The 19,362-nt window shown below is 35.3% G+C and overlaps 1 protein-coding gene across 3 annotated transcripts in view; it reads left to right on the forward strand.

The window, feature by feature from the left end:
• Positions 1 to 19,362, forward strand: part of LOC125171301 (solute carrier organic anion transporter family member 1B3-like) — a 76,626-nt gene that overhangs the window by 48,088 nt on the left and 9,176 nt on the right. Inside the window, exons 9-16 of one of the 3 annotated variants that reach the window (XR_007154250.1) lie at positions 183 to 425; positions 1,466 to 1,630; positions 3,222 to 3,417; positions 7,340 to 7,505; positions 9,602 to 9,786; positions 15,444 to 15,508; positions 16,304 to 16,383; positions 18,617 to 18,734. Coding sequence is in view for 2 of the 3 variants with exons in the window: in XM_047868618.1 (XP_047724574.1) it covers positions 183 to 425; positions 1,466 to 1,630; positions 3,222 to 3,417; positions 7,340 to 7,505; positions 9,602 to 9,786; positions 15,444 to 15,508; positions 16,304 to 16,485 (1,202 nt within the window). In the remaining variant the exon portion in view is untranslated. Of the gene's footprint in view, positions 1 to 182; positions 426 to 1,465; positions 1,631 to 3,221; positions 3,418 to 7,339; positions 7,506 to 9,601; positions 9,787 to 15,443; positions 15,509 to 16,303; positions 17,924 to 18,616; positions 18,735 to 19,362 lie in introns of those variants that run through there. The other 2 variants (XM_047868619.1, XM_047868618.1) reach the window with 2 other exon arrangements.

Genomic DNA, 19,362 nt, shown 5'->3' on the forward strand with positions numbered 1-19,362 from the left:
AGTTCTTTACTGACTATTTGTGTGATGAAATGTGAACAAAATTAAAAAAATAGTGTCTCAGAATTGATGTAATAGAGTTTAATTTCTGTATCTATGAAGGGCAGCAGTCATTATTATTGCTCAGAATTTATTGCATTTCAAAATGATTTTTTTGACTGGCTACTTATAATTCTTTATTCTAGGCAGTATCAGAATTACTCCTAAGGACTCTCGTTGGGTTGGTGCTTGGTGGCTTGGTTTCCTTGTGGCTGGACTATTATCCATTATATCCTCCATTCCATTCTTTTTCCTGCCCCAAAATCTGGATAAACCACAGAAAGAAAGTACAGATTTAGGATCTTCGCATTTCCCCAAAACAAATGAGACAAGGAGTCAAATAGCTAATGTGACCAACCATGGGCAAAATATTAGTGAAAATATAACTGGTAAGTATTTCACATTTATAGTCAATTTGGAATTGTTAATTTCAAATGAAAGTAGACGAAACTATTTCTTAGTTGCCACTGGGCAAAAAGCATAGTTCTGACTCTGTTTGATGGAAACTTTTAGAGACGTATAGAACGAGATGTTTCAAGGTCCACGTCATCCATCTCTAGATAACCATACATGGTCCTGTCTTGCTAGACTCTAACACTTACTACAATTATTTCTAAGAAAGTCCTTCCACTTTTAACATCCGTTACAATTAGTCACCCCTCTAATTATAGACCCAGACTACAAAATTCATGCCATGGACAGAAGTTATGAATTTTTCACACACTTGTTTGTAGGCACAGATTGTTCTACTATTATTGTAATAATGTCACCTGAGACACAACATCATTATTCTCTTCTCCTTGTACCACAAGAAAGGTGATTTATAATACTATATAGTATTTTAAAGCAGAAAAGTTGCATACCAAGAAACAGATCTGAGTCCTGCATTAAATAGAACTTTATAATTTTTTAACTTTGGTCTTCTCATTTCTGTGAACTTTCTACTTAAAAGTAAAATTCTACTTAATAATTGTATTATTAACATAAAAATTAATACTAAGTGCTAACAAATAAGAGACATTGCATGTCTATTCACTTTTGTTTCTTGAGCACCTAGCATATTGCCTGGGACCCAGTTGAAAACCAAATATTTGTTGAATGAATGAATAAATTAATTAATGATACATGCAGTTGTATGGTAGAGTGCTAAGAATAACCAAATATGAAGTGAACTGAGCAGGTTGCAAAACAGCATGTATGTATGATTTCACTTTGGGGTAAAATAAACTAATTGAATAGATATTAATGAACATATGGAAAAATGAAGGAAAATATAAAAACTGTTGACAGTAGAATTGTAGGGTACTCTGATTTTCTATGTTATATATTTAAGTAATTTTCAATCTTATATAACTTTTATATTTATAAAATTAAGATATTAATGTATACTTAAGCTGCATTGTAATATCTTATCTTTATAATTTTATAGATTTTTTCCAGTCCTTGAAAAGCATCCTTACCAATCCCCTATATGTTATATTACTGTTTTCATCATTGCTACTGTCCAGCAGCCATATTGGTGCTATTACTTATGTCTTCAAATACATAGAGCAACAGTATGGTCAGTCAGCATCTGAGGCTAACGTTTTTCTTGGTAAGACACGTTATTTATGTTTGTTTGATAAGCTATATACTACCTAGTAATTGAGTTTCAAGTGACATTTCGTTGTGAAGGCAATTTTATATTTTAGTAAGTATAACTTCTAATTATTTTTTTGCAAATCTTGTTGAATTTGTCTGTCTCATGGTGTCATCATTGTTCTGCATTTGAAGTCACATATCATGCTATTTTTGAGAAGATGAATTCCTAGAAGAAAAGTTGCACGTGAATGGACTATTTAGATATAGTATCTGTATAATTGAATTTTATAGTTTAGTGTTGAGATCCTGAGACAAATCCTTTTGTAATGTAATCATAATTTCATAATTCGTTGACTTTAAATCAGAACTCAGCTACCTACAAAAAATAGGAAAGAGAAAACAAACACATCACTGATGTCTACATAACTCAAACAAGTATCATATTTTATGAGTTATTTTGCTATAATATCTGTTTCTAGTGACATATTGAGACTTGCTTTTGAAGAAAAGGTTTTCTTATATAATTCTTCCCTCACCACCAGTATAAAATGAGATTACTATTATTTTATTTATTTATTTATTTTTGGAAAGAGAGAGAGAGAGCATGAGTTGGGGAGAGGAGCAGAGAGAGAGGGAGAAAGAGAATCCTAAGCAGTCTTCATGCTCAGTGCAGAGCCCAACACAGGGCTCAATCCCTCGACCTTGGGGTCATGACCTGAGCTGAAATCAAGAGTCAGACCTCAACTGACTGAACCACCCACGTGCCCCAATATGAGATTTTTAAGAGCAGTACATTACCTAGTACAGTACTCAGCACATTGTAGAAACTCAGTAAATATTTGATAAATTAAACTGAACGTCTCAAGTGGCATGTGAGTAGGTCTTAAGTAAACAAGAAAATGATAATTATGTTCAATACTTTTATTGAACTTAAGGTAAAAGTTTAAGTGGTAAAAGTTGAGTTTGACTCCCAGTAAGGTTCCCAGCCTGAATTATGTTGTTGTTGTTGTTGTTTGTTGTTGTTTGTTGTTGTTGTTGTTAGAGGGATCTTTACTTTTAATAACTCTTGCAGGACAATGACATGGAAAAGTTATAATAGGGGTCATTTTTAATACCATATTTAGGCCTATTTATCATTTTAGGGTATATGTGTGTTGGGATGAATAAAGAAGAGATATTAATTCTAGTATTTAATTTTAAAGTGATAGACAAATTTAGAATGAGTTTTTAAGGATTGGAACTCTTCATTTTGAGGAGGTGTAAAGGATTTAGATGGTAGAATGCAAGTCTCATAGACAGGTGATATTTTGTTGCTGTTTTCCAGAAGAAACTCCCTCATAGAAACCATCTGTTCAGATATTCAAACATTCTCAGTCCCCGACTTTTGCTATAGGGGGACCCAAATTCCCAGCACTGGCATCAAGAAGTTATTTTTGTTTCTCCCATGTGCTACACTGGGTCTCCTACCTCCATGCAGGGCTATTGGCTTTCTACTTAAGTCGTAAGATGGGATACATTTGGTTGATGTACTCTGTGTTTCATATTATAACACATTTCGGAATAACCATATTTATATAACAACAATTTTTTTCTCTTATTTCTAGGAACCATAACCTTACCAACTGTTGCAACTGGAATATTTACAGGAGGATATATCATTAAAAAATTCAAACTTAGCTTGCTTGGAATTGCCAAATTATCATTTTATACCAGTGCATTGGCCCTCATATTTCAACAATTCAACTTTGCAGTAATTTGTGAAAGCAAATCAGTTGCTGGCCTAACATTGACCTATGATGGGTTTGTATATGTCAATATATTAACTGCACAATGTATAAATTATACAATGTAAAAGACTATAAGTAAAACAGGGAAGATAACAATCTTAGATAAACTTTTTTTTAAAATTTTTTTCAACATTTATTTATTTTTGGGACAGAGAGAGACAGAGCATGAACGGGGGAGGGCCAGAGATAGAGGGAGACACAGAATCGGAAGCAGGCTCCAGGCTCTGAGCCATCAGCCCAGAGCCTGACGCGGGGCTCAAACTCACGGACCGCGAGATCGTGACCTCGCTGAAGTCGGACGCTTAACCGACTGCGCCACCCAGGCGCCCCAGATAAACTTTTTTTAATTGAAATTTCAATTTACAAATTCTTAAAACCTCCACTTCCTAAAATCTCAAAAAGTTCTCCTTTTATTCCTTCCTAAAAGAAAAACTACATAAGTTGTAATAATAATAGTTATCTTTTGGGCTTGTTTATAATGACTGACAGGTACTTTTACCCTCATTTTATAGATAGGGAAAGCAGGGTGTAGAGAAATACACATATTACAAGACTAGCAATGTTAAGATTCTGACTTAAATTGGGGAGTTTTGACTCCAAAACTTTTAGTCTTAACCACTACAATTTTGGATGCATTATAAGAGGAATATAAATAACATTTTCCAAAAGTGACTGAAAAATTCTTATCTACAGTTAACTGTAATGTTTAACAACTATCTATTTTATTTTAAAGTGATAGACAAATTTAGAATGAGTTTTTAAGGATTGGAACTCTTCATTTTGAGGAGGTGTAAAGGATTTAGATGGTAGAATACAAGTCTCGTAGGCAGGTGATATTTTGTTGCTGTTTTCCAGAAGAAGAAACTCCCTCATAGAAACCATCTGTTCAGATATTCAAACATTCTCAGTCCCCGACTTTTGCTATAGGGGGACCCAAATTCCCAGCACTGGCATCAAGAAGTTATTTTTGTTTCTCCCATGTGGTACACTGGGTCTCCTACCTCCATGCAGGGCTATCGGCTTTCTACTTAAGTCGTAGACTTTCTACTTAAGTCTACTTCCTTACATTGTATTGAATTCTCCTTTTCTGCAAGCTAATACTGTTTCTTATGATATTATCTTTATTAGCAGTAGAATTAATAAATATCCTATATATGATTGTATATTAGACCTGGGAAAACCTTTACTTTGTAGTATTATCTGAAGTATTCCCAGTACGCCAGTCTCTACCCCAAATTAGGGGCAGGATTCTGGTGTAGATTTCTTATAATCTCCAGAATATAGCCATGAATTTAAGCTTGGAAAGGTTCACATTCAGACAACAAGGAAAGATCTTTGGATTATGCTTGCATAACTGTGCTACGTAGTGCTGGCTCTGAGCTTCTAAAGTCTCGATCTCATGAGGTGTCAGTTTGAACTTGTCAAATTTCCCCACAACTGCTTACCTAAACACCATCCTATTCTTAGATACTTGTCAACCTGGTCTTGAATTATCTCTCTGGTTCCTCCCAGTCCTGACTGTTGGTAATTACTCCTATCCACCCAGCATTACCCACTCCGGTAAATACAGAGTACTTAGAACATTGAATTTTTTTTATTCCAAGCTAGTTAACATATAGTATAATAATGGTTTCAGGAGTAGAATTTAGTGATTTATCACTTACATGTAGCACCCAATGCTCGTCAGAGTAAGTTGGAACCCCTAATGCCTATTCACCCATTTAGCCCATCCTCCTACCCAACACCCCCTCCAGCAACCCTCAGTTTGTTCTCTGTATTTAAAAGTCTCTTGTGGTTTGCCTCCCTTTCTGTTTGTATCTTATTTTCCCTTCCCTTCCCCTATGCTAAACTGTTTTGCTTCTTAAACTTCACATGAGTGAAATCATACGATATTTGTCTTTCTGTGGCTGATGTATTTCACTCATCATAATACATTCTAGAACATTGAACTTTTGAGGTAAAAGAACCTTAGAGGGGCACCTGGGAGGCTCAGTCGGTTAAGCGTCCGACTTCAGCCCAGGTTGTGATCCCATGCTTTGTGGGTTTGAGCCCTGCATCGGGCTCTGTGCTGACAGCTCGTAGCCTGGACCCTGGTTTGGATTCTGTGTGTCCCTCTCTCTCTGCCCACCCCCACCACTCTGTCTCTCAAAATAAATAAACACTTAAAAAATATTTTAAAAAAAGAGCCTTAGAGATCATGAAGCTCAAACCTCTTAAATCCTCTTAATTTATTAGTTGAGACCCAGAGGAACCATAACTTATTTGAAGTCACACAATGACTCCAGACTGATGCTATATCACATCAGTAGTTCTAAGGGCTCCCAAGTTGTCAGATATGCGTTAGCCTAAAGCCAGTTTCCTAAAAGCATGTATACTAACTGTGCTATCTATTCAAAAGAAAGCAGCTAGAATTGTGTGGGATTATTTTCCTTCAGTAATTTTACTGAGTGCCTCCTTAAAGATCAAGAAGATTTATAGGATACATCGCTGCCTTCATGAAAATCATAGTTTAATCATAGTAAATAATAGAATAGATGTATTCAACATTTATGAAGTGCTAGTAACAGAACTAACTTTTTAAAATATAAATAAGTTCAGAGTTTCTTTGAATGTGGCCTGAGGGTCAATAGGAGTCCCTGAGACCTTATTGAAGTCTCAGCAGATTCTAAACTATTTTTATAATAATACCAGAATGGTATTTGTCTTTCTTATTCTCATTTTCTCATGAGTGTAAAGTGATATTTTCTAAGGCTACAAGAAAAGTGATGTTATCTTTCTAAGATAACATCAGTCTGGTGGCTAATGATGTGTGCTTGTGTATTCTCATGTATTAAACATTTGTAGTATTAATTTCTAATTAGAGTCTATATATACCAATACCAATACATATAACCCACTTGAACAAAAAACCTTTGGGGTCCTCAATACTATGAAGGGCTACTGAGAATAAAAACTTGAGAACTTCCTTATTAATTTTTTTTTTCCAAAAAGTCCCTATGCGATTGATGTTATTATCTCTGACTTACAAATGGCAAAACTGTTTTAGGAAGAGTAGTCACAAGTATCTTATTCAAAGATAATTCATCAATTCTCAAATGTTATCAAGATTTTTATCAAAACCAAAAGCATAATTTTAAAAATCTATAAGCAGAAAATTAAATTATACAAATAATCCATTTTATAATTTTAGCCATGTTATGAAATTATATCTTATAAATACAACCATGTTTTATAGTCCATCATTTTAAAGCATGTTGTCATTGCATTTAAAAATTATATGGAGTTTTTCTTGTCTTTTTTGAGTGATTTTATTTTTGATTTTTAAAAATTGATCCTTAGGAGTTCTGCTTTGACCATATTGAATTATTTTCTTATGTAGTTGAAATATAGATTTTAAAATTCAAACTAAGTAACACTAACAGATTCATGGGACTTTATAGTAAGCTGGGGAGAACTTTAGTTTATCGCCTTACTGAAGAGAAACTGAGTCTCAGAAAAATGAAGTGACTTGTTTAATGAATAATTTCTTGGTAGGATCACAAAGATCTCCTATCTAAGTCTTATTGATCTTTTTTTTTCTTTACGTTTTACTTTTTCTAGGTCATAAATTATGTCTGGGTGAAGATGGGGGTATGTGTTAAGTTAATAAGCAGTATTAAAAATGCCATTTTTGCATCATCATTCACCAAATTTCTCTGGTTAAAGCCCAACTGTTTTCCTTGTTTCTCTTCTGCCCTCCTCTGCTTTCTCCTTCCCTGCCCTCCTCATCCTTCTCCCTCTCCCCTTGTGCCCTCCTCTCTTCCTCCCTTCCCTTTGCTTCCCTTTCCTACTCTACCCTTCCTTTCTCTTCTCTCCTCTCTTCCCTCCTTCTCCTATTTCTCCTTCTTCTTTCTCTCTCGCTCTCTTTTTGATATATGTCTACCTTATATTTCCAGAAATAATCCAGTGGCATCTCACATAAATGTACCACTTTCTTATTGCAACTCAGACTGCAATTGTGATGAAAGTCACTGGGAACCTGTCTGTGGAGCCAATGGAGTAACTTACATGTCACCTTGTCTAGCAGGTTGCAAATCTTCAAGTGGCAATAAAAAGTCTATAGTGAGTATTTGTTTTTACTTTCTCTTCTCTCCTTGATCAAAATCACATATTTTGTTTACCTATTACTTATCAAATCTTTCTGAAAGTGAAGTCTCCAGTAAAAAGATAAAAGAAAAAGACTCCCAGTATTGTCTGTCATTGTGATAGTTGTGGGGTTGTGTTTAACCTCCAATAAAATCCTGTTTGAAACACAAATGGGTTTTTCTGTTGCATGAATTCTCATTGAGATTATTTCTACTTTCCCCCTTGAATTTATGAGAATATGACTGTCTGGAATTTAAATGCATTTAAGATCTCTAGGAAGCACTTCATTTGACTAATTAGATTCAATTAGGGTTACTTTATCCTCTACCCTTCAGAAGTTAGGGGAAAGTCCTGACCCAACAATTTGTCAGTACTTTCTGCCTTTCCAGTACAACAATCTATATACAAAATTGCCTTTAGGCTCACCACCCTTTTGACTTTCCAAAAAATTAATCAAGGCTTCATGCTCACTTGACTATCCAATTCTTGGCTTCCAATTTTCATATCTCCAAGGGCAGCACTTCTATCCAGTATAACTTAGTCATTTGCCTACCTATTCCAGACCACTTCCATAGAAATACCATATCCTTCTTCACTTAAAATATTCCCTTCCATGCAAACTATGGGTTCTCCCTAATTCTCTGGGTTAATTTCCAGTAGTTGGGGATCAGGTATTCTACTTACAATCTACTGAGTACTCGCAAAGTTGGGAGCCATTTTCTTATCACCAACATTAGCAATATAATCAGCTTATGATCAATCATTGCCCTCTTCCACACATTTCTGTCTTTGATTTTCAAACTTTTTCCATCTTTTCCTTGTCCATAACCCTACTAATTGTATTATTGAAGGGTACTGAGAATTTGAAGAATAAAGCACCCAGAGTCTTTGAGGCCAGGCCATAAATTAACATCCAAGGACTATACTTAAAAACCCCTATTTTATATTCATGGCTCTAGTGCTTTTCACTGAGAATGCCCTGTTTAATCCATGGTCCCACTTGGCCCCTTAGTGAAGGCCTGGAAGAGACATGATGTTAGAATCCTAAAGAGAACTCTGTGTACTGTGGAGACATTTTCTTAATGCTGGCATGACTATAACATTTGGGGATTACTGGGGAGTTCTTTTACCAAATCCTTAGTAAGAAATCATCCCTTCCTAATTACTCAAAATAACGTCCTTTGTACCTGAGTTTGGTTATATTGGTCAATAGGCTTGATACATAAAGGATTCCTCCATATTATTCCTAGTGAAAAAGTAAAGTTTGATCATCAGATAAGTACGGATTCAAATTCTCTTCCAATTCCTTCTTCAATAAATAGTCTAGAGTACTAAGAAGTTTAAGCTTAAGTGAATTGCTTTTTTTTAGCCTAGCCTTAAAACAGGATTTATTTAAGCCACCTATATAAATAAACTGCCTGCCAAATCAAATCTCTAAAATCATTTGTTCCTAAGATTTCTTCTCCTGTGCTCTATTCATTAGGGTATTCTGTTGTGTTGAACCTCCCCGGTGATAACATCATCTATCCTCTAATCTGTCATTATGTTCTTGGATGTTGTGTTTGCTGTACAAAGTAGTTCCAGTATGCCTGCATAGTTCCTATTCCCCTAGATTCTGCCCCAATTCTAATGGGTAGCTCCAGGCTTTGCCCCCCCACAAAACTATATTTTCTGGATTCTCTGAGTAGCCTCTCCCCAGAAGATATTTCTGACACTTAGTAGGATTGTTAAGGAGAGTAACTAGATGTTTTATAGAAAGTAAAAGTGACTGGGAGAAAATTATTTAAAAGAATTTATATTAATGAGAAATTATTTGCAGAGTTTCAAACATTAATTTTTCTATTCTTTTCTAGTTTTTAAATTAGGAATGAGTTAAATGTTAATAGTGAATTGCTTTTTTTCTAGAGTAATAGAGGAAACAATTTTACCTTTCATCTATTAAACAACTGTATGTTTTAAAAACTAAACATTTTAGCTTGATGGGTGAGACTTCTTTAGCTATAATTAAATGATTTAAAACCCAGTCATAATTTACAAATATATTCTGTAATATCTCAACAACTATTTTTTAGGTGTTTTATAACTGTAGTTGTGTGGAAGTAACTGGTGTCCAGAACAAAAATAATTCAGTGAATTTGGGTGAATGCCCAAGAGACAATCATTGTACAAAAAAATTTTATATTTATGTACTGGTGCAAGTCTTGAACTATTTTTTCTCTTCATTGGGAAGCACCCCAACTATCATGCTGGTTTTTAAGTAAGTATGACTTTTTAAAAGCACTTTAATGTATATTTAGACAATAAACACACCTAATAATGTACATATTTTCCATAATATATTAGGAAAATGAATTTATATTTTGTTACATTTTAATTTTCTAAGAATGCATTTTCTTAGGATTATTGTGATACTCCAATGCCATAATGAATGATAAAAAGATTTCATATTTTCTCCTCTTATGAAGAATTTTGTGACATGGAGTGACTGAAAATCACTTCAATTCTGAAAAAAAAACCCATGTTGTGATTCTAAAAGAACTTCTAATTTTGAGATGCCTTACACCAGGATAAGCCTGTCAGAGTGAATCAACCATTGATTTAATTGAAAGAAAACATTTGGGAGCCAGACTGTGTAATGTAAACCATCTACAATATTCTAAAGTTTTCATATACCCTCAAAATTGCTTTTGACTTGGTCTCTCAATTACCCTCATAGATAAGAAAAAAATATATGAGCAGAATTCATTCCTTTTTTCACTCATTAGACTAATACTTACACCATGCTTGAAGAATATTCCATGGTGAATAAAACAGATACACATTAGAATATTACAGGAAATAATGATGTAAGAAAAATAAGTTTAAAAATAAATACATAATTAGAAACTGTCATTAGTACTAGTAAGGAAAAAGAACAACATTAAAGAAAATAAAGAGGAAAACCTAATTGAGGATTGAAGCGAGGAGCAGTGAGAAGAGGACTCAGAGACTTCTCAAAAAAAGCAACATTGAATCCTAAAGTCTAAAGAATAGGTTAATATTAGTCAAATGAAGAACTTTATAGAAAAAGAGCATCAGTGCCAATTCTTCAAGACCAGAAAGAACTGGAGTGTTTGAGTTGGTTGGAACATACTGAGTGAGAGGGCTATGACATAAGATAAGATTGGAGAGTTAGGAAGGGAGAAGATCACACAGACCATGTTGATTAAATTAATTGTTCAGTTACCTAAAACTGAAAACATATTAAAACTTGCATGCATATCTCAAAAATATACAGGTGTAAATATGGTAACCTGGGTTAACATCCAAATTATACTTTTAGGACCTAGGTAGTTAACCACAAGTTCACTGTCAGCCAACAACATGACATGGAAGGGAAAGAAAACAAATGTGATAAGTTGTGTTAAAATGAATATACATGAGTAGACAGAATCTATAATTGTTTAAATTTTATTCTTACCCCAAATCTTGTTAAATTATTTATGCTAATTTATTCTACAGCTATGTCTCCACCTTAATATAAAATGTCTATTCAAAAACAGAACTCTTCCATATTTGCCAAATTACACATTAATTATCAGAAAAAAAACTCCCTCAAAATTCTGCATTAGCTTTATCTAAGTCTTAGCTTTAAAAAAAATGTTTTAGTGCTTTATTTTTTAATTTTTTTAAATGTTTATTTTTCAGAGAGAGAGAGAGCAGGGGGAGGGGCAGAGAGAGAGGAAGACACAGAATCTGAAGCAGGATCCAGGTGCTGAGCTGTCAGCACAGAGCCTGATGCGGGGCTCTAACCCATGAACCATGAGATCATGACCTGAGCTGAAGTCGGACATTTAACCGACTGAGCCACCCAGGTTCCCCTAAGTCTTAGCTTTTTAATTTAAAATCTTTGCAGAGTGAATAGAGGGTTTTAGAGAACACTGTTTCATCATTGATGACATTTATGTTTTACCTTATTAAGTGGTTAAGATAAACATTACCATCAAAAACATTTACTGATCTCTCACCAGCCTTTAATTTTAATGAAAGAAAACTTTTGTGAAGCAGACTGTAGAATACAAATATGAACTTCAGTCTATTAATGATTTTCCAATGCTTACATCATAAAGCTATTATTAAAACTAGACTAAGCAGGAATGATTATATTCACTCATTCATTATATTCATTTTGTGTGTCAGACACAATTCTAGGTGCTGAGACAGAACTATGAACATAAGTGATAAAGGCTCCTCTTTTACTAGCTTCCAGTGAGGGTGAAAGACTGGATGGGTATAAAAGAAGAAACAATAAATAAGCAAGTAAATATGTAAAATAGAAGTATTAAGCACTAGGAAGAAAAATAACTCAGACTAAGAATATAGAAGTGGGGCAAATAAATGATAATAATTCAAATATTGTGCATTGGAATTCACTTGATAAAAGAGCACAATAAAAAATGAGGGTATAAGCTATGCTGATCTGGGTACAAGTGAAGAGCATGGTCCAGATAAAACATACCCTGTGGGTCACAGTAACAACTTTTGAGTTTATTCTAATTGTATTAAGAAGCCAGCAGAGCCATTAGGCATTAAAATTATACACCTGACTTATCCAATTGTAAGATGACTCTGGCTGTTGTGTGGAGATCAAGTTTTTGGGACTCAAGGATGGAATCAGGGAGAATGGAAGGCTTTGATAGTTCTTCACAGGATGGGAATTTGATTGAGGATAGTGATGGTAAAGGAATTAGAAAGTGATATCAGTTTGTCTTTTATCTGTTTTTAAAACCAAGTCAATAGTATTTGCTGATGGATTGAATGTGGCATGTAAGAAGAAAAATTTAAGGATGATCTCAAGGTTCTGGCTCAGCTCTGAGAAGATGGTGGTACTTTCAACAAACTGAGGCAGACTAAGGAAGGGTAGTTGAAGATAGTGGATAAGCAAGAATTTGTTCTATCCCTGTAAGTCTGAGATGCCTATTGATGAAATATTGGAGCTGGAGACATTAAATTTGGAATGAATAACACACAGATATTATTTACAATCTTGGTAATGTTGAGACCTTCTAAAGATTGAATACAGATAGAAATAAGATTCTAGAACCAAGACCCAGGCACTCTAATCTCAAACCAAGAATAGGAGGAGAATCCATTAAGGAAACTAGGAAAGAGATTCCATGAGGTTGGAGAGAAACCAAGAAGGTGTGTCATGGCAGTTAAAGATTAGGAAGTAATTCTTGGATTTCATTATGTACTTGTCACTAGATTTAACAAAAGTAATGCATAAAGATGGGAGGAAAGAAGGGCTGTTTTGCAAAGAACTAAGAGGAAATGCAAGAAGGGGAAGTGCAAATACTCAGGGAAAATCCTTCATATTAGTAATGTTATATAAAGAAGCAGAGAAGAAATGTGGTAAGCTAGCAAGGGTGTGGTGTCAAGATTTCTGTTTATGTTAGATATTATAGCATGCTTGTGTACTGATGAGAATTATCCAGTAGAGTTTAAGGAAATTGATGGTACAGGAAAGAAAGAGAACATGACAGGGGAAGGTGAAAGGGGATATGAACAAGTGCATGGAGTTTATTCTATAACAGAAAGGAATGTCTTATATGTGAGTAAAAAAAAAAAAGAGTTACATGTTTAGCTTTACTCATACAAGGGTATTGAAAGTCTGTTCTGATTGCTTCTACTTTTTCTGCTAAATAAAATGCAAGGTAATCAACTAAGAGAGAGGAGGAAAAAGAAGTAGCTTGAAATGAGATCAGAAAGTGGGAACTAGTAATCTTTAAGGTTGGGAGAATAAACTGGGAAAGTGGGCTAGTAAAATACAGTAGGATTGTACCAGAGGCCCTGGGGGGTTGTACTTATGAATTTAAAATGAGCTTAGTCAGAATGTTTGAATGATTTCCTCAACTCAGCACAGCTCTGGAGGGGTCGAATGAAAAAGGTAGGGGTTGGATGAAAGCATTTTTGCTTGCCTGGGACAATAATGGGTGAGAGGGACATGAAAGTTTAAGGTATATGAAAGGAAGGATGATAATGAGAGAACATGGTAGGTAAGAAATTAGGCGGTGAAAATGGAGATGGGTGGGGACAAGGTGGAGGGTGGCAAGGTCCTGAAGAGCCCTGTGGATCTGAACTTTGTTGGAGTTGGTTTAGTGGATACAGTGAAGTTAAGAGGTGTTATGAAGAAGGGAGCTCAAAGCTGATAATTAGGGAAGTATGTACTGATTGGCATGACCATGCAGTGGGTGAGATAACCCCAAATGGGTGAAGAGGTCAAGAAACATGTAGGCCAGAGCTTTGAGAGGATGGTTTACATGGATTATTAAAATAACTAGGAAGAGTGGCAGATATAGTTTTGGGGAAAAAATCACAGCCTAGTACTAAAATTGCCAAGGAATGATGCGGGGGCGGGGAGTGTTGTGCTAGTCCATAGATATTTCAGCCAGTAAGTTAGAGAATGATATATTAGAATGGCACAATACTTGAGGGAAGTTAAAGGTCTTTCAGAGGAGGCACTAGGGTCTGCAGGTAGTAAAAAAACAAGGAAGGGAAAAGGCAAGAAGGACATCTATTCTTGAGGCCCAGTGAGACTGCAGGCTGTGGGAGAAAAACAGCCCCCACTTGAAAGAGTTGCATTGAAAGAGAACCATCAGGGGGAAGCCAGGCTTTGTTAGAACAAGAAAGTGAAAAATTTCCTAAGAACATATGATCTAAAGATTTTCCTGGTAACAAGGGATATAATGGAAGAGTTTGAGTGCTGTAAGAACAAGAGACTGGGTGTGATTAAAGAATGAACTAAACCATGTAAGAACCCAGGGACTCAGGAATATGGAAACTGATACTAAGAGAGGTTACATGATTTCTCCAAGTCACTTATTCAATATGAACCACCATTATCTCCTTATTCAAGAATAAGAACTAGCATGGAATGTCATAGGAGACACTTAGACATCTGTTGAATGACTAAGTCTGCTTATCTCTATGAACAAATACAGTCATCCAAACAGTTCAGATTAAAAAAAAACACCTTTGTATTAGTTAATCAAGTATTTCCATAGAAATGTTCCATAGAAACAGTCATCTCCTCCCTATCCTGCCATTACTGCTGGATAATTCATTTCACTTGAAATGTATTAGGCTATCACAGGTATGGTAGTGTCATCATCTCATTGGACACAGAAAAATGGAATGGTGGAAAGAAATTTCTAAATGGAAGAGTGAGTTAATTTCTAAAAGAGAGGATACAAATGTGCTTGTTCCCTTTAAAATGCCATTTACATACATTAGACACTAGAATACACAGGTATCTTTTTAGCAGAAACGGCAGAAATAAGATGGTAAAAGAGTTCTTCTCCTCACACCAAGACCTCAATAAAAGCATCTGCTGTATCACGTGAACTGTGTCAACTGAATGGGTCACAGGAGATCTGTTTCTTTGTAGGCATAATAGTCTGTTTCAATCACAAACTGATAGGATTTCAAAGGATCAATTGTGAAAATGCTAAACTGTCTTGAAATCTCAATATATTGAAAAATAAGAGAATAATAATTATTATCACTCATATGTTCCCGTTTTAAAATAACTGAAAGACAACTTGAAATGTCAGCCATTCACTTGAGGGTTTTCATTTGAACATGAAGAACAATGCCACTGAGTATTTGTTTGTTTGTTTGTTTATGAAAGAGTAAATAGGGGCAGAGAGAGAGAGGGAGGGAGGGAGGGGAAGAATCTTAAGCAGGCTCCATGCTCACCATGGAGCCTGATGCGGGGCTTGATCTCATGACCCTGGGGTCACGACCTGAGCTGAAATCAAGAGTCAGATGCCTAACTCACTGAGCCACCCAGGAGTCCCAAGAAATGTTTAAGTATTGAACTTGGTTTGGTATTTTGGAGATGTTTAATGTTTCTTTGCCCTTATTTTATTTCAGAAATGTTCAACCTCAGCTGAAATCCCTTGCAGTGGGTTTCCATTCACTAACTATACGAGCATTAGGTATGCTAAATATAGAGATTAAAAATTTAAGATATAAATTTTCATGCCAAAGCTCACAGACTGAATATAATTAATTTCCAATTATAAGAAATGTTTAGAAGTTACAATTCAAAATAATTTCTATTTTTGTTGTAAATAAAAAAATGAGAGGAAAACTAAGTAACTTAAAAGAGAATTTGTTCATTCTAGTTAACGTCAAGGTTTAACTAGAACAAAGAGTCATCATATTTGTTTTACACTCTTTTTAACACAAAGATAAGTGATCCCCCAAGTTTCTCTACTTTTAGAATTAGTAATGTTACTTCCCATAGGCAAAGTGGAGGGCCTTCCTTCTACACAAAGACGTTAATGCCCAAAACAGCTTGGAAGTACTGGGTATCCGGTCAGGCTGAGATTGTGTGAAACAACAGGAACAGACTTTTTGCTTTCCCTTTTCTCTAAGGCTGGGGACCCTAACCTTTATCAGAAGTTAAAAATGAGAGAGGAAATGGGAACTAAATGGTAGGACTGAACATCTGGGACTAAAGGAGTGTTCTGAACGAAAGAAAGATCAGGAAGTAGTGTTTTATGTTGTTAAAGAGTAGGGCTGTAGGCTCCAGAGGTTAGAGTCCTATTTCTAAATATTCAAATGAGGTGATTAGTACAAGATATAGGATATTGCCCTTTTCCCCTTGTTGTCATTTGTCATTTATACCACACAGATTTCCCTTGCTAGCTCAACAACTCCTAACTTAACTCCTGTGCAAGCCCCTTTGTAAGATGTATTAACATAATATGCTTATTCCTGGGAAGTAGGAAAAGAGCACCATTCCTCTAGGGATTGGGGTAGAAGACTGACCATGGCCTGGAGGCAGCCACTGATGGCAGAAGGAAAAGTAAGCGAGAGGGGCCAGTCCCTGGGATCCGTGCAAGCAAAAGGAAGAAACATAACTCTATGGCTAATTGCATTGGAGAAGTTGTACAGGAAGTATATTTGAGAAGGCCACAGATCCTTAAAGGTAGAAAGAGGAAATACAAAACACATGGAGAGAAGAAGATGGAGGTGCTGCAGGATTCCACTTAGTTCTCGACCCAGCCTTCCTTCTGTTCTCTAATCTCACAGCTCTGTCTGTCCTAGAAGCTTCCTGCCTCCACATATGATGGAGATGCCTCACTCCTAGAAGCTAAGCCATAGAAGCTAGCAGATGAAATAGAATGTGGAAGCAAGCACTCCTCCTTAGATTCTGAAATAAGATTGAGACTAGAGGAAATTATTCTAATGCCATAAAACAGAAAGCAAGGAATTTTACCATCCTAATTGAGCACATTATTTTGATGTGTCCAATATATGGTGCAATAGAACCTAACTGCTTTTATGGGGAGAAAAAAAGTGCATCCTGAGTAGTGAACTTTCACAAATAATTTTCTTGAATACAAAATATGTGTAAATTGTGAGGATTCCATAGAGAATCATTAAACTGAAAAGGATAATCAAAAAATAGATAATTTGAAGTTTTAAAATTCTAGTAATGACTTAAGATCAAGGTTGTTACCTAAAACATTTAATGCATTAAGTTTGGTCAGTTTGGTCAGACTGGTGGTATTATATGGGGAAAATAAATTATTGGCATGCATTTTTCATTTTTCAAAGGGTGGCTGTAATTTGTGGAAAGCTGCAAATTTTTCACCCATTTTCTCAGTACCAGTTTTCCTCAGATATGTTTAGCCCAGACACCAGAATTTTGTCATCTCTGATTTTTCACTCTCAGAAAATTGAGATTAATTAAAAGTAAATGGAATTAATAAAATTTGTGAAATATGAATCACTACCACTTTTATGTAACAAAATAAAAATTGTCAGCCACTCATCAAAATACAAAAAGAACAAAGTAAAAACATGGCCACTTCAGTTCCACCATATGCAATATAGATCTCTACTGGCATGTCCCTAAAATTTTATTCAAATTACTAGTCCTTTGAACTAGGAGTTTATCTCAGAGTTTATTAAAATAGCAGTAGGAATAGATGGGCACTTCTTCTATAAGGCAGCATATGTATTTCTAAAAAGATTTACATTCTGTAAAACTGTACACTACAAATAAAACCTGGGTTAGGCACAGACCACTAGACACCTAGGCATCATTGTCATCAGAACATTAACAGAAACAAAATTCAGCCACCAGCCCTAACTTGAACAGCCCATGCTCCTTCAGGAGATTTTAAAAATGTGCACAATCAATGGAGAGAAAATGCAGGATTGTGGGCTTTAATGACACCAACAAAGTGGAAGGGGAGCTCTAAGCCAAGAAAGGACAACCTGCCAAGATGCCTAGAATTCTGTGAAGCTGAGCCTGTGCTTGTCTGCGGAGGAAGAGCTAGTGTTGCCATTTACCTTCTAATTTTTTGTTTGTTTATTTAGTTTTGAGAAATTGAGCATGAGCCGTGGAGGTACAGAGAGAGAGAGAGAGAGAGAGAGAGAGAGAGAGAGAGAGAGAGAGAGAAAGAGAGGGAGAGAAAGAAAGAATCCCAAGCAGGCTCTACACTCTGTGTGGAGCCTGACACAGGGCTTGAATTGTGAGATCATGATCTGAGCAGAAATCAAGAGCTGGACGCTCAACTAATTGAGCCACCCAGGTGCCCCTACCTTCTAATTTTCTTAAAAATAGCGTACAAGACTCCCCTGACTTTGCAGTAATTGAGTTGAGAACATTTACCTTTCCCTGTGAAGTTATAATTCTACTCCCATTCCTCAGCTTTCCTTGCCTAAGAAAAATTATGTACGAACCAACATAACTTTCATGTTTTACTCACAACATTCTCCTTTTCACCAGTCAGGCTTAAGTTACTTGGGAATCATAAGAACAGAGTGTACATGCGTTTAATGTTCCATCTTCTCTTCCCTATGTGTGGCGGGTGAGGTAGATAACAGATATCTATGCTATTATATGTGATTTGAGCCTTTGAGATTCCTAACAGTCTCAATTATTGAGTAAATTTAGGTCAAAACAATGGAAGAGTGCTTTAAAATTTTCAACTTTTACTTAATATAAAATGTATCAGTGTGGAATATCACATAGTTATGTTTGAAACTTGTTTCTTGAATTGACCTTTTCTCATCTCATGTTGCAGGAGGAATTCCAGCTCCTATATATTTTGGGGCTCTGATTGATAAAACATGTATGAAGTGGTCTACCAGCAGCTGTGGGAAACGAGGGTTTTGCAGGTTGTATAACTCCAGATTATATGGGTAAGATGTCATAAATATATTTCTTGAATTGATTTTTTCCTTTGACTATATTAATTCCTAAAAGATGACATGTCATTTCGGTATAATAATGATTATAAACACCATTTAATGAACTTTGTATTCATGTTGTATCAGGCAGCATGGTATCTCATTTTAATACTCTTAGCAACTGTAGGAGATGGATTTTTTTTCCTTTTTCCTTAAATATGAAGAAATAAAGACTCAAAAAGAATAAGTAATTTGTTCAAAATCATACAGTAAATAACAAAAAGATCTGGGATTTGTACTCAGGTTTTTTTGTTGTTGTTGTTTCTAAAATCTCTCCTAATACTAAAGAAAACTATGTTCAGTGACATTCTGGCTTCTCTAAGATGATATAAAATGATCAGCTGGAGCTCTGGTCACAGGTCTGGAAAAAAAAGGAAAAACGTTGTTTCTACAATCTTCTATTCATGGGGAAAAAACTGGATGGTCATCTAGAAAAAAAAATAGTTGCAATAGTACTTTAACCTTACATAAAAAATAAATGCACATTAATCAAACACATATATTTACAATATGAAACTACAAGTATTAGAAAAAAAAAACTCTGGTAGAAATACTTTTAATTATCTAGGAAGCAGGAATG

Source organism: Prionailurus viverrinus, chromosome B4 (genome assembly GCF_022837055.1).
Source record: "Prionailurus viverrinus isolate Anna chromosome B4, UM_Priviv_1.0, whole genome shotgun sequence".
NCBI lineage: Eukaryota > Metazoa > Chordata > Mammalia > Carnivora > Felidae > Prionailurus > Prionailurus viverrinus.